The sequence below is a fragment of the Primulina eburnea genome, chromosome 7, assembly GCF_022965805.1.
Source record: "Primulina eburnea isolate SZY01 chromosome 7, ASM2296580v1, whole genome shotgun sequence".
NCBI classification, from domain to species: Eukaryota; Viridiplantae; Streptophyta; class Magnoliopsida; order Lamiales; family Gesneriaceae; genus Primulina; species Primulina eburnea.
This window is the reverse complement of record NC_133107.1, coordinates 25,161,258-25,176,569: the sequence shown is the minus strand read 5'-3', so window position 1 is coordinate 25,176,569 and position 15,312 is coordinate 25,161,258. Positions and strand designations below refer to the sequence as shown.

The 15,312-nt window shown below is 35.9% G+C and overlaps 2 protein-coding genes across 2 annotated transcripts; both read right to left on the bottom strand.

Moving 5' to 3' along the window:
• Positions 1–3,992: 3,992 nt before the first annotated feature.
• Positions 3,993–7,131, bottom strand: LOC140835804 (uncharacterized). Its single transcript, XM_073201211.1, has 11 exons — positions 7,043–7,131; positions 6,320–6,961; positions 5,995–6,108; positions 5,851–5,895; positions 5,706–5,780; positions 5,453–5,569; positions 5,169–5,258; positions 4,790–4,864; positions 4,587–4,661; positions 4,246–4,511; positions 3,993–4,166 (listed from the first exon to the last, which is right to left on the bottom strand). Exons 2-11 carry the CDS (start codon positions 6,330–6,332, stop codon positions 3,993–3,995), a joined length of 1,044 nt encoding a protein of 347 aa, XP_073057312.1. The 5' UTR covers positions 6,333–6,961; positions 7,043–7,131.
• Positions 6,348–9,928, bottom strand: LOC140835803 (uncharacterized). The gene is made up of 5 exons (XM_073201210.1): positions 7,579–9,928; positions 7,195–7,527; positions 7,043–7,142; positions 6,468–6,961; positions 6,348–6,354 (listed from the first exon to the last, which is right to left on the bottom strand). The coding sequence occupies exons 1-5, from the start codon at positions 9,288–9,290 to the stop codon at positions 6,348–6,350; spliced, it is 2,646 nt and encodes an 881-aa protein (XP_073057311.1). The 5' UTR covers positions 9,291–9,928.
• Positions 9,929–15,312: the final 5,384 nt, after the last annotated feature.

The window sequence follows — 15,312 nt, the reverse complement described above, 5'->3', positions numbered from 1 at the left end:
TTATACTGGCGTTTATTGCGGAAATTGTGGAGGGAGACATGCCACTGAGCAATGCCAAGGAGTACTTGGTAGCTGCCACTTCTGCAAACAACGGGGACATTTTTCTAGAGTGTGTCCACAGAGGGGTTCCCAAAGCTTCCAGGGAGCCGAATCATCTGGATCAGCGGCACAGGGAAGTAGACGATCAGCTGCTGTTCCTTCATTTCAGCCAGCACCATCTCAGTCACAGCAGAGGCCAGGAGGAAGCCAGACAGTTGGCCAACCTCCGAGACAGCAGGCCAGAGTATTTGCTTTGACCGAGGAGCAGGCTCAGGAAGCACCAGATGATGATGTTGCAGGTAACTGATGTGTTTGATTATCCTGCCTATGTATTGAGGGATACCGGTGCTTCACATATTTTTATTTCTGAAAGATTTGCATTGATGCATGCATTATCTGTTGAGTCCCTAATTACTGTAGTATTTGTTTCTTTCCCTTTTGGAAAAGATCTTGTATCAGTAATTTCTGTTAGATCTTGTATACTACAGTAGGATGAGAATGAGATCGAGTTAGATTGTGTGGTAGATGGTATTGTACTGGTGTTCTATGATTTTGGAACTGCATGACTGATATTGATATGCTGATCAAGTACAGAGCTACCATATATTAGTTCCAGAAAAGGGTGAGAATCAGACCTGAGATGACCAAGGGAGGAATATTGTACGATAAGAATTCTAGACTGAGAATTCCTTTGATATTCGTACTAGCTATGACTCGATTATTACAGAAAGGAGCAGAGTGACTCCTTATGTATTCAGTTGATTTACTGAAGTTGAGTCTATCATTGGCTGATTTACCAATGATAAGGAAGTTATTAATGTTTTCCCCAAATAAGATATCAGATCTGATTCCAATCAGAGAGATTGATTTTAGCCTTGAACTGATATTAGAAATTGTTGAAATTTGAATCCTGCTTGAGACAGATTGCATTCAGGATGTGGTATATCTGAAGATGATATACTCGTTGATTTTAACAGAATTAAACCGTAATTAGTTGGCCGAGGTGGATATAGGTGTCAAATATTTGCGGTTTTATGAGTGTAACAGATCAGTACCGATGAGTGATGTTTTGAATCTGATTGAATCTTGCTGTTGTTCTGAATCCGTTTTTGAATCAGGTAAGTAATACTGTATTGTATGTTAATAACTGATTTGTTTGTGCCCGATATTTCGAATGTGAAACGACATAGATTGTCAGAAGGGTGCAATACTTGATTCAGCAGGCATCCTGATAGCAGAAAATGTTTTGATTAAAACATATGAGATTAGATATGGCAGAGTTTGGACTGAAATGTCTGAACTACAGACAGATAAAGATAGAAAGAGAGAAACCAAGAGATTGGTTATGTAACTTGTCGGTTCCTGAATGGAAATGAGATTACATTTCCAAGGATATCGTGATGAAGTTACTGCATTCCTCTCGGAATTGAGTATTGATTGAGTTAGGAATGACAGACTGACCCAGTCTGCGAGTGTTAAACCGTACATGAAGATGTACAAATATGATATATTACTGAGATTCTGTCAGAAAAGTGATTAGATTTCACGGAGTGTGGAGAGTTATATTAGATCGTGATTTTGGTTGATTTTGCACGTTGGACAGAATGTACCATAAGAGTTAGATATTAGATTATATCTGAATACTGAATAGTATTCAATACCTAATGGACAGTCAGAGTGGATTATCCAGATTTCGGAGAATATGCTGAAAGCTGTAATGCTTGATTTTAACACTGAATGGTAAGATTCATTGCCATTTTGTGAATTTTCGTACAACAACAGCTATCAAACGAGTATTGAGATAACTCCTTTCGAAGCGTTGTACGGAAAGATATATGGATTTTCTCTTTATTGAAATAATATCTCTGAAGTTCTTGAGATTGAATCTGAAATGGTCAGAGATATGACTGAGAAGATGAAGCTAATTCAGAAGAAAATAAAAACAGCTCATAATAAATAGACTGAATATGCCAATGTGGGACGATGACTGTTGGTATTTGAGACCAAAGATCGAATATATCTTTGATTGAGATAAACAGACTTAATAACAACTGATGGTGTTGAGCTGTTACGAACTGTTCACTGGGTATATACAGATGTTGTATAACCAGTATTGCGAGATTGACTTTATCAGAGCTATTTCCAAAAATAGAACTTGATATGAGATTGAAATTTCAGAACAGATTCATTGAGATGAGTCTCTGATTTAAACTCTGTGTACATTTCTTCTGACATATCTGAATTGATTACTTGCGAGTTCGAGGACGAACTCAGATCTAAGAGGGGGAGAAATGTAATGCCCGAGATTTAATTACTGCAATCAGATGTTGATAAATTGGTAGACTTGAGGTTATAGGAGCTCACGTGGAAAAGCCGGGCGTCGGTGCAAGACAAACAATAATTTTGTACAGAACTCGTGGCGCCCGAGCGGTAGAAAGAGAACGCCCGAGCGCCAATGCACCATAAGTTGGGATTTCAGACAGAAAGTGTGGCGCCCGAGCGGTAGAAAACTACCGCCCGAGCGCCAATGGATAATAGGCCATGCATCCGGACAGAAAGTGCCGCGCTCGAGCGGTACTTTCTTACCGCCCGAGCGCGAGACGTGGAATTGGTGGGATGAGCCACTTGCCTTGTTGCATGCGCGAGGTATATATATATATATATATATATATATATATATATATATATATATATATATATATATATATATATATATACATGCAATTCATTTAAGAATTCAGACGGAAAGAAATCGGGAAAGGGTTCTGGAAAATAATTGAAAAATCCTTACGCCTTTTGTGAGAAAATCCGTCCGTCCGATTGCGGTACTATGTTCCTATCGACGTAGGCTACCACTGGACACTGAGTATTGACAGGCTTGGGGTTCAAGACTTCGACAGAGCCAAAGTATCAGAAAGAAAGGTATAAATTAATGTTGAGTTGGGATTGCACAACTCAAGGAAGGTTTGACTCGAGTTTCCCCAAATCACATACTTAATTTATTACATTTATTCTTGTAATTGATGAGATTGATGTTTGTTGTCTATTGATTTATAGCCACTGCATGTATTGACTACTGAGTCGTTGAGTCATAGGCTGATTCGCCTAGTCACCGACTGATTTGTCTGGTTATTGACTGATTCATCTAATTATTGACTGATTCGTCTAAACTTAAGCTGATTCGCTTAATCACCGGCTGATTCGTCTGGTTATTGACTGATTCGTGTAAACTTAAACTGATTCGCTTAATTACAGGCTGATTCGTCTGGTTATTGGCTGATTCGCCTAATTCTTGACTGATTCGTCAATTCTGCGGCTGATTCGCCCAGACACTGGATATATGAATTATATCGTTGCCGTTTAGGGATTGATTCATTCCTATCGACTGAGATTCGGTATAATTATTATTATTCAGACACCGGGATCCCTAGGTTAGAGTTGAGTCGAGTCTGAGACGACGCGTCAGTGGAGTCGAGTCTGAGACGACGCGTCGGTTGAGTTGAGTCTGATATGACATGTTGATTTACATTGTTTATATCATTCATGATTATTGAATGCTTGATATTGATTTATGTTTCTGATTTGATACAGGTTAAGAATATTTCTTATATATGCTTCTGTATATGTTTTTATATGATTGCATGTATACATTGTTTATACTGGGATATTTATATCTCACCGGAGTTATCCGGCTGTTGTCTTGTTTTGTATATGTGCATGAAAACAGGTGGGGCTGGATCAGGGTCAAGAAGAGGATGAGAGAAGATTAGATAGCGTGGAGATCCGGGCTTCGAAGCACGTAGGATTCAGCACTGATATGTAGTTGAACCTAGTTGAACTCTTGTAGATAACACAAGATTTGTATGTTCATGTTTAATATGTAATTTGAGTAAATTACATTACGTTTCCGCTTTGTATTTTAAAAAAAAATTTAGACCCTGTTTTATAGTTGATTAATTAGTCCCAATGATGATTAAGAACTTGATTAGCGTCCGGGTCCCCACAACTTGTATTGGCAACTCAGGATCATAATACTTCTTTTTTAGTTCTGACTTCCAGTTTCTCCATTTTGTTCCTATTGAACGTAGCGTCCAACTTTCTGTTCCAGGAGGAAGTTCGTACTTTTCCTACAAAGGCATTTAAACAATTTACCATCATAGTAAAAAATTATTTAATAATAAAATTATTCAATAACATTTCAATTACCTTTATAACATCTAGCATTTTTTTCTTACTATCCAGGGGCATTTTATGCCATTCTTCCACGTCAATCGGACAAAATTTACCATTTCTTGCCAAAGTACCCAAAAAATCAGTAAATTTATTTCTTCTTGATCCAATAGGACGTCCCATATCATCACATCGAATTTTAATACGTGGAAGCGTGCTAGGTCTGCCCCAAATTTCTTTCATAAATGTAGGGCCTCTAGTTTTCTTATCAGCGTCAAGAGATTCACTTTCGCTATCTACATCTATATGGAAAAAAGAGAAATAAATGATTGAATAAATAAAGTGAAATGAGTTATTACATTTTTCGTATAGGTTACCTTGATCAGATTCTTCGTCCATAAAATCATTTTCAACATGTGGGTTATTGTTGAATGTGATCCTAGAAGTCAAACCTGTATGTTTTTTATATGGATAAATAAAGGATGAGTAAGTATTATAACAAGTTATATCTAAATGTAATCATCGGAACTAAAAAACTATAATTTCATGTTTTTCTATATCTTAATTTTTAGGATGTTACCTTGTAATTCAATGTCACTTTGATTTGAAGCTTCATCTATTTGGTTTCTTGATGGACCTTGTATGCTTTGACAATCTGTACAAGCATGATTTCAACAAAATATATGCAAATTGAATTTATAATTATAAATAAGATGCTACCTCTTTTTTTTTGAATTTCGAGTTGTGTGATTGTCAATCAAAATCAGTGGTTGAGTATTTGTCTCATCTTGAAGTTGAAAATGAGTTTTTCCAACATTTTTATTTTTAAGAGCCATTCCTATCAAAAGCAAGTTATATAAGATAAATAAAGCATTTATAAGCATTATACCGAATTATATCAAAATTTAATCTTTTGAAATAAAAAATTCTTAAGTTTCATATATTTTTATATATCATACCTTGTACATCATTGTGTTGCTGCTTTGAAACTTTATCCTTTTGGTTATTTAGCATAACTTGTATGTTTTGACATTCTGCACAAGTATTGACTCCACCATGCAAGTTAAGTTTTAATTATAAGCAACAAAGTTCTAGCATTTTTCGCTAGCTACCATGTTATTACCAAGTTCTCTTGCAAGAGTGAATTGAACAAAGTATAAAACATTCATACAAATGCAAAAGGTCAAATAAGAGTTATACACAAGCAACAAACATATTGTTTTTGTGTAAAATGCGATGATACCTCTTTTTTTTGAATTTCGAGTCACATGATTAGCAGATATGATACGTGGTTGTGTATCTTTCTCATCTCGAAGTTGAAAATGAGATTTTCCAAAATATTTACTCTTACGAGTCATTCCTATCAAAAGAAAAGGTTAAAAATTACAAATGCTTTTACATAGAATAAATAAAACATGAAGTAAGCATTATACATATCCAAACTTAATTGTTTCAAATAAAATGCTATAAGTTCATATCTTTTTTATATTTAATACCTTGTAAATCATTGTGTTGGTGCTTTGAAACTCCGTCCATTTGGTTATTCAACATACCTTGTATGTTTTGAACTTCTGCACAAGTTTTGATACCACCAAAATATATGTAAGTTGAGTTTTTAATTATAAACAAGAAAATGCTAACCTTTTCCGCTATCATTCATGCTACCGAGTTCTCTTGCAAGACCAACTTGAACAAAGTACATAAAATTCAGACAAAATCAAAAGGTCCAATAAGAGTAATACAAAATCAGCAAACATATCCTTGATGTATAAAGTTACATGCTACCTTTTTTTGAACCTCGAGCTGCGTGATTGGCAATCATAATTCGAGATTGTGTATTTGCCTTATCTTGATGTTGAAAATGAGGTTTTCCAACAGTTTTACCCTCACTAGCCATTCCTATCAAGAGCAAGAGCCACAACTTGAAGATAAAAAAGTTAGTTGTATCCTTTGATATGATAAATAAAAGATCCATAGTGAAAAATGAAATTAAAATATATAATATTATTATTATTCTAGTATCCAGCAAATCCACTCTACTAGTTTCACTTTATATCATATTAACTAAACATAAAAATTTATATATGCAAGAAAAAATCTCATCATTAACTAAATCTCATCATGCATCAACATCAATTTCAACTCCTGCAATATCATCCCGAACCCAAACGACTTCTTCATGTTCATTCTCGTCTTCCGGATTACAAATACAACTTTGAAGATATGTATCAACATCTGCCATAGGTTGCATCTTATACTTTGCTCGTGCATCGGTGGTGATAATTACATGCCAATTACAATCAACTGGATCTTCCACATAAAAAACTTGCATGGCTTGGGATGCTAATATATAAGGCTCGTTGTGACGCTTCACATTCGTAAAATTGGCCAACATAAAACCATCTTCATCCAGTTTTAGTCGTTTGCCTTTGGAGACCCAATCACATTCAAATAAAACAACTCTTCGACCTCTCTCATAATCTAACTCAATCACATTTTGCAAAATCCCATAATAATCAAGTTCACTTGATACTGGATTCTGATCTCTTATACTCGAATAACTTGAAGTGGTAGCCCGAACAATCACACCACAATTCTGAGTTTTTCTCTTGCGTTCCACTTCTTTTGTATGAAACCTAAATCCATTGGAAATGAATTTTTCATATCGTATCCCTATGAAATTTGGGCCTCTGGCAAGTGATTTCAAATCATTTGATACTGGATCATCTTGTGAAGGATTTGTATTTTCAATCTATCACACAAGAAAAAATTGATAAATTATGTATAAAAATCATAATATTTAACCTTAATTACAATTACAAAAGAAACTTACATGTTTGGCAAACCAAGAGGCAAAAGACTCACTAAGCATACGTTCAATTTGGTGTGGTGGAAGACTGGAATCAGTAAGATTCAAAATCTGACGGTGTTTACTGCAAATTAAGAAAGATGATTTGATAAACATCGATGATTATATATTTAAACACAATGAAATATATAATCACATACTCTATGTAAGATTGTACGTGATGACAGTTGAATAACACATATTTATGTGCCTTCTTTAATGTCTCATCATCAAACTTAGTTGCAATGGGCTTTCCAAGTGCATAACCAGAGGCCGTAAACACGTCCAATGCGAATGTTGAGCCGGTAGTTGTCTCATCATTTCTTGTTGATTGATTGAATTTTGTCTCTACATAGTCAGCTAAATAAAAAGAACAGAATGTCAAACATTCCTCAGCCAAATACCCCTCAGCAATGGATCCTTCTGGCCTACTTCTATTTCGAACATATGACTTCAATGTCCCCAAGTACCTTATACCAAAAACATAAATTTTTTATTATTTAGTGAAAATAATATTTTACCTTTCAATTGGATACATCCAACGATAGTAAACTGGTCCAGCAAGTAGTACTTCAGTAGCCAAATGTACATTCAAATGAATCATTATGTCAAAAAATGAGGGAGGAAAAATCTTCTCCAATTGACAGAGGATCACCGCAATATCTTTCCTTAGACGAACCACATCAGTTGGAGAAATTACTTTACAACATAGCTCTCTGAAATACCTACTCAATCTAATCAAAGGAGTCCGAACTGATTTAGACAAAGTTCTACGTAGTGCCACCGGCAACAACTGTTGCATCAAAATATGGTTGTCATGGCTTTTTAGACCAATTAATTTTGCCGGTTTCATTTGAACACACCGTGAAATGTTAGAAGCATAGCCATCTGGAACTTTAACTTTTTTCAAAACCTTGCAAAATGTGCCCTTCTCATTTTTGTCCATTGAATAACATGCTGGAGGCAGATAAACTCTACTTGGTCCTTTCTCAATAGGATGGAGGGCTGATCTTATTCCAATTTCTTGCAAATCAAGACGTGATTTAATATTATCTTTTGTTTTTCCTTCCATATTCAGCAGTGTCCCACAAATTGATTCGCACACATTCTTCTCAATATGCATAAAATCAAGATTGTGGCGTACCACATTATCTTTCCAATATGGTAAATCGAAGAAAATACTCAACTTTTTCCAATTGAATGGTAGTTCTGGATTATCATCAACTGTTTTTCCAAATTTCAAATTAAAATTTTTCAACTCTTTGATCACTGTGTCTCCCGAAATTATGGGTGATGGTCTTCCATACTCTTCTGTGCCATCAAAATTTTGAGCATCTTTGCGAAACTCATGATCACCGTTCAAAAATTTGCGGTGACCCATATAACAATATTTTCTGCCATTTTTTAACCAGCGTGAATGTGTAAATTTGTGGCACACTGGGCATGGAAATTTACCTTTGGTGCTCCATCCAGATAGGGTTGCATATCCAGGAAAATCACTTATAGTCCATAATAATGCGGCATTCAATTGAAAATTCTGCTTGGTTGATGCATCATATGTCTGCACTCCTACCTCCCACAAATCCTTCAAATCTGCAACAAGGGGCTGCAAGTAGATGTCGATGTTATTTCCAGGAGCAGATGGACCAGGTATTAGCAATGATAATATAAAGTATGGTTGTTTCATACACATCCATGGTGGAAGATTATAAGGCACTAAAATGACTGGCCACGTACTATGCGCCACACTCATATTTTTGAATGGATTAAATCCATCTGAAGCTAATCCTAGCCTTATGTTTCGGGGATCCTTTGCGAATTCAGGGTGGTTATGGTCAAACGTTTGCAAAGCTAGGTAATCAGCTGGGTGTCGCATGTAACCGTCTTTCGTTCGAGATTCAGAATGCCATCTCATATGGACTTCTGTTTTGCAGGACATGAACAAACGTTGTAACCTAGGCTTTATTGGAAAATACCATAAAACCTTGCGTGAAACTTTCCTCTTGTCACCAATAGGATCATTTTCAGATGTTTCCCATCTAGGCTCGTTGCATGTTTTGCATCGAACTCTTTCTTCGTCCAACCGCCAGTATAAAGAGCAATCATTAGGACATGCATCGATCTTTTCATAACCAAGTCCTAATTGCTTCATCAATTTCTCTGCTTCATAGTATGACTTTGGTAAATCTTTCATGGCATTTGGAAATGCTTCTGTCAACAAATCCAAAAGCATATCGAAGATTTTATTGGTAATTTTTCCAAGACATTTTAAGTGAAGCAAGCGAATGATGAATGAAAGTTTAGAGAATTTCTTGCATCCGGGTTATAACTCTTTTTGTGAATCATCAATTAGTTTATAGAATTTCTCGGCCTCTCCGATTGGAATCTCTTTATCCTTTTCAAATCCTGCTGTATTGATTGTATCACCATCGTTTTGTGGGACCCCAAAAGCATCATGAACTAATCCCTCCATATCATCTACCCCATCACGAGATGGAACAGAACTAGATATTGAAGATGCACTACATGATATCTCTCCATGAGCTACCCAGTGAGTATAACCTTTGATAAATCCATCAACCGTCAAATGATCACAAGCATCCTCTCTTGAAACACATATGCCCATCTTACATCTTGCACAAGGACATGCAATCATTCCATTTATGTTCGCATTAGAAAATGCAAAATCTAAGAAACTCTCAAGTCCTTTCCTGTATTCCTTGGGTTGTCTCGGCAAAAACATCCAACTTTTATCCATCACAATTCTGCTAAAAAGATCTACTTAAATTAGTTCAGCAAACAAATATATAATATGTGTATGTGGGGAGTAAAATATCGAACAAGATATATACAATTAGTGTCTCAAAACACAACAATAATTTAAATGTCTAACAGTTTACTCTTAACCAGTTTAAGTACAGTCTAAGTGTCCACAACTAATTATACCTGTACTCCAAAAGTAAAACCATGTGGGAATCTGGGTAGAGAAGCTTCTTCATAAAAGTTTAGCAGTTTACTCTTAACCAGTTTAAGTACAGTCTCACATCACTTAATTGTGCAATATAGTTATCCATGATCATTTATGTTATCTTCTGGAATACTGTGGTCTTATTCAATTAAGGATCTTAGGGGGGCTTCACACAAATCTTTTTTTTTAATAACAGTATTCACATACATTTTTCTTCTAAATGATATTCTCATCCTGCTCAGAAAGTAGAATTTATGAAGTAATCTTTAAACGTTCTTTGGAGGATTAGAGAGAAAAACAATGTTATTTGGGGGAATAAAGGCAATACTCCAAAGTCCAACCTTTGGACTTAAAAGATAGTGGATTTTTAATAAGTCAAGCAATTGACATATTCGAACATGGAAGCACCGTGCAAGTCAAAAATAACTTTTAGTAAGTTGTGAAATTTTTTCAATCGATGACAGTGCCTGGCCATTTGAGAATAACATTGTTTCAAATAAGCAAGGACTAAACTCATTTTTAACTATATAATCACATAAAATGATGCAAATGGAACCATTTGTGTAAGGCCCGAGATTTAATTACTGTAATCAGACGACGATTAAATGGTCAGAATTGTGATTAGTAAATATCACAGGAGCCAAATAAAACGTGAAAGGAGAAGCCGGGCGTTGTTGCATTGTGAGCCAAGATTTCGGGCAGAATATGTGGCGCCCGAGCGGTAGAAAAGCACCGCCCGACCACCAAGGCATCACAAGAATTCGGACAGAAAGGCTGGCACCCGAGCGGTAAAGATTTACCGCTCGAGCGCCAATGGAATAAGGAGCCACGCACCGAACAGAAAGTGTCGCGCCCGAGCGGTACTTTCTTACCGCTCGAGCGCGAGACGTGGAATAGGCGGAATGATCCACTTGCTTCAGTGCATGTTACGGATGTATATATATATATATACACATGCAAATCTTCAGAATTACTTAAGCAACTCATTTCTCAGAATTGAAGAAAGGGCCGAGGAAGATAGCGGAAAATCCTTACGCCTGTTGTGAGAAATCCGTCCGTCAGATTTTGAATCCGACTTCGGTACTGTGTTCCTATCAACGCAGACTACAACTGGACGTAAGTTTTGTTACGTTTAGAAAAGATTTGAATTTATGATATTGTCAGAATTGAATATGATTCATATATGGTGTTTCTGCTACCGTAGACACTGTATAATTGAAGTCAGACTGAAGAACAGACTGATTATGTAATTGTTATGATTTTCAGAGTTTATTTGACTGAGATTCGATATCAGATTTGTGTTATCGTTGAGATTATAAATTGTATTAATACCGATTATGACTCGTGGTATTATATCTGTGGTGTTCAGAATGACGGGGTATTCAGATTGTATTGTTATGCCGTCGAAACATCAGTTGATTAGATTGATCAGATTCAGTAATGATTTCGATTGTAACGTGATATCGTTGATATGAATTAGATTGTACCTTGTTCAGATATAGATCAGATTATATACTGATTTGAGTATTGATCAGAACAGGTTTTGATTCGAGTTATATACTGATGTTGTATTTATATGATTGTCATTGCCAGACTGGGTATGGACAGATCAGAATACGAGACTTCGCCTTCGTCAGGCCGGGAAGACAAAGGTATAAATAAATGGGGATTCGGGATTGCACAACTCGAGTTAGGTTTGACTTGAGTTTCCCTAAATCACATACTTTACTTTATTGCATAGATATTTGCATATTATCAGATTGATATGTTTTAAGTCTATTGATTGATAGCAGAGCCAGAGATTGAGTCTAGGGCAGAACAGCCTAGCTAGGGCAGAACAGCCGAGTCTTTCTTAGAATCGATAAGACTCTAGACTTACGGTGTATCGACGCGCTTAAATGTAGATCGACGTTTAATGTAGATACTCGATACAGTATACCGAAGTCTAAATTAGATCGGGATCCCTAGATTAGAATGAGAGATGAGTCAAGTCTTAGATAGTGAGACTAGAGTTTGATTTACAGATCCGTAGTAATTATGTTTCGTAGATTATGATTCATGTTTTATTTACAGACTTGTACTGATACATGTTGTTGATTATGCTACATGTGATAAGATATAATTCATGCTTTTATATATGTTTTATACGCTTGCATGATTACATTGTTTATACTGGGATATTTATATTTCACCGGAGTTATCCGGCTGTTGTCTTGTTTGAATGTGTGCATGACAACAGGTGGGGTAGGATCGGGGTCCAGAAGAAGAGGATAGATCAAGATTAGAGTGGTGACTCCGGACTTTGATAGAGATAGGTTTCATTACTTGATTGTAGTAGTTAAACCTTAATTGAACTAGGTGTATGTTGTACATGATTTGTATTATTATACTGGTTTGTATAATAGCATAATTCCATTACCTTCCGCATTCTAAAAAAAAAAAATTTAGACCCTGTTTATCTTAATTTATAATTAAACCCCAAAGATGATTAAGAAGATGATTAGCGTCCGTGTCCCCACAACAGGTGGTATCAGAGCGGATAGATCCTTTAGATTGAGATAGTCAGAGTTGATAGATTTTTTAGAATGAGATGGTAGAGAATGAGCGGGGTAGATTGAATTCTCTTCCTTGCATGTGATTGCTAGCATGAGAATTATTTCAATATTGACTTACATTGTGTGTGCTAGCATGATTTACTGCTTTCCCTATTACATGTTGGTTGTTATCTGAGTTGATTGCAGCATGTAATTGTTAAGCCTGGATCAGAACCGAGTCTGAATCAGAGGTATATGATCAGAGGAGGGCTGAGACAGATTGTATAGATTGTGTACTAATCTGGTTGATATTCAGATATACCGCCTCGAAGAATTTCAGAAAAGGGCAGTACTTCGTCTGAACAGAGAGATGTATCAGAAACTCAGTTAGAAGAAAAGATGAAAGAATTTGAGTTATTACAGCCGCCGGTTCTGAATGGTACTGAGACATCTGAAGATTGTCAGAACTGGTTTGATGATATAGAAATCTTGTTCGATTTACTTAACAGTACAGATGAACAGAGGGTTAAAATGGTGCCTTATCAGTTACGAGAAGCCGCCAGGAGTTGGTGGATTACCAGTAGAAGAATGTGGGCACAGAGAGGTACAGTGATGTCGTGGAAATATTCAGAACTGAATTCTATCGAAGATTTTTCTCAGCTTTGTACCGAGAGGACAAGAAATTAGAGTTTGAGAATTTGAGCCAAGGGCAGCTGAATATTGACCAATATATTGCTAAATTATCTACTCTACTGCGTTTTGCTCCTCATTTGGCTGGGAATGATGAAGCTGTAGTGAATCAGTTCATCAGAGGGTTGAACTCGGAGATAGTTGCATTGATGAATATGCAGCGACCTTACCATTTTGCGGATATCTTGAGTAGAGCGAAGAGGGCTGAGGCGAGTCTGATTAGACAGCTAGGGAGGTTGTGTGTGAAACAACCCCAGACACAGCAATCCCCTCTCCGATTTGATCGTGGCAGCACGAGTGGAAAACAAGATTTGTTGAAAGCTCGAAATAAGTCATTCAAGAAGTTGGGGAGTGGTTCCTCCAGCTCAAGTGGTTCCAGTCCGAGTTATACTGGAGTGTATTGCAGAACTTGCGGAGGAAGACATTCCACAGAGCAATGACAGGGAGTGACTGGTAGTTGTCCTATATGTAGACAGCCGGGACATTTTGCTAGAATTTGTCCCCAGAGAGGTTCCCGAAATTTCAGGGAGCAGGACCATCGGGATATGGTGATCGAAGAACAGCCTCAGGAGACACTTGATGATATAGGGGCAGGTACTGTTACTCTATGATATGTTGCATATGTATTGATATATACTAATGCATTGGTTATGAGTATTTTTGAAAGAATTTCATTGAGATATGTTGTACCTGTTAAGTCTGGTAGTACTGTAGTATTAATTTCCTTGTGTTAGGAAAGAAAGATTTATATCAGAGATTTCTGTGAAATATTGTAAACTACAGTAAGATGAGAATGAGATTGAATTAGATGATGATGTACTTGTGTTTTCAGATTTGATTGCATTATTGATATTAATATGCTAAACAAATACAGAACTAGAATATAAGATTCAAACCAGATATGGTTGATGAGTAGAGACTTCACGGTAAGAATTCTAGATTCAGAACTCTTGTGATACTCAGATTGTATATGACTCGATTATTACAGAAAGGAACAGATGGTATCCTTATGTAATCAGTAGATGTACTGGAATCGAGCCTAGCATTGGTAGATTTGCCAATGGTATACGAGTTGACTGATGAATTTTCAGATAAGATTGCAGATTTGCTTTATATCAGAAAGATAAATTTCAGAATTGAATTGAGATCATGTATTGTTTGTATAGTAGATTTAGTACAGAATGGTATTGACTATACAGAATAATACAAAATGAATTTAAAGAATATTTGAAAGATCATATTAAATATTCTGAGAATTATGATTCTTGTATACAGAAATTGTTCAGATATGTATTTTGTTGAAACAGATTGTATTCATAATATATGATATCTGATGTTAGTATACTGATTGATTTTAAGACAGTTGATATTGTGATCAGTCACTGATCAGATACCGATATCAGAACGATCAGACAGTCGAAAATGTTAGAATTGTCAGAGATTGATATTATATGAGTTGACAGATTATCTGATATGATTGTATTTCAAATTACTTGAGAATTATTGCTTCTAGATCATTATTTTCTACAGATTGTATTGTTTGGGGAGCATATTATATTTGCAGATAATATATAGTAGTTGATCAGTATGGCATGAAGATCTGATTGATTTGTCAGAATCGATAGTATTGTTAGAACTTACAATCCTATATATATTTACTAGATTAGTATAGATTATTGTTATTCTGAATCAGTATTGATACAGATTTTATGAACCGTTGAGAGTATATACAGTTTAGCTTGTGTCAGAAATGAATTCAAGAATTCCAGCAGTTCAGAAACGTGATCAGAGTGGTCAGGACAGTATTTCGATAATCAGAGCAGAGTATCGGTCAGGAAAACAGATATATGATTTGGTGTTTTGTATTAGACGGATTGTGGTATGATATCAGAATGTTTCAGAGTTGTATAACAGAATTGATATTTATAGTCAGAGCCGAATACAAGGTAGGTATATTTTCTTTCATTTATGTTATTAATTGATTTGTTTGTATCAAATAGTTCGAATCTGAAATCACAGATAGGGTCAGAAATGTACCGTAGTGGATTCAGTTTTCAATTTGA

Excerpts from the sequence above, each read along its gene's own strand:
- LOC140835804 (XM_073201211.1), bottom strand. Across the intron at positions 4,512-4,586 it reads GGACGAAGAATCTGATCAAG|ATGTAGATAGCGAAAGTGAA; the intron begins GTAACCTATACG and ends TTTTCCATATAG. Across the intron at positions 4,167-4,245 it reads AAATGCTAGATGTTATAAAG|GAAAAGTACGAACTTCCTCC; the intron begins GTAATTGAAATG and ends ATGCCTTTGTAG.
- LOC140835803 (XM_073201210.1), bottom strand. The coding sequence starts at position 9,290 with ATGCTTTTGGATTTGTTGACAGAAGCATTTCCAAATGCCATGAAAGAT. Across the intron at positions 7,528-7,578 it reads TGGATGTATCCAATTGAAAG|GTACTTGGGGACATTGAAGT; the intron begins GTAAAATATTAT and ends TTTTGGTATAAG. Across the intron at positions 7,143-7,194 it reads GTGATTATATATTTCATTGT|TAAACACCGTCAGATTTTGA; the intron begins GTTTAAATATAT and ends CTTAATTTGCAG.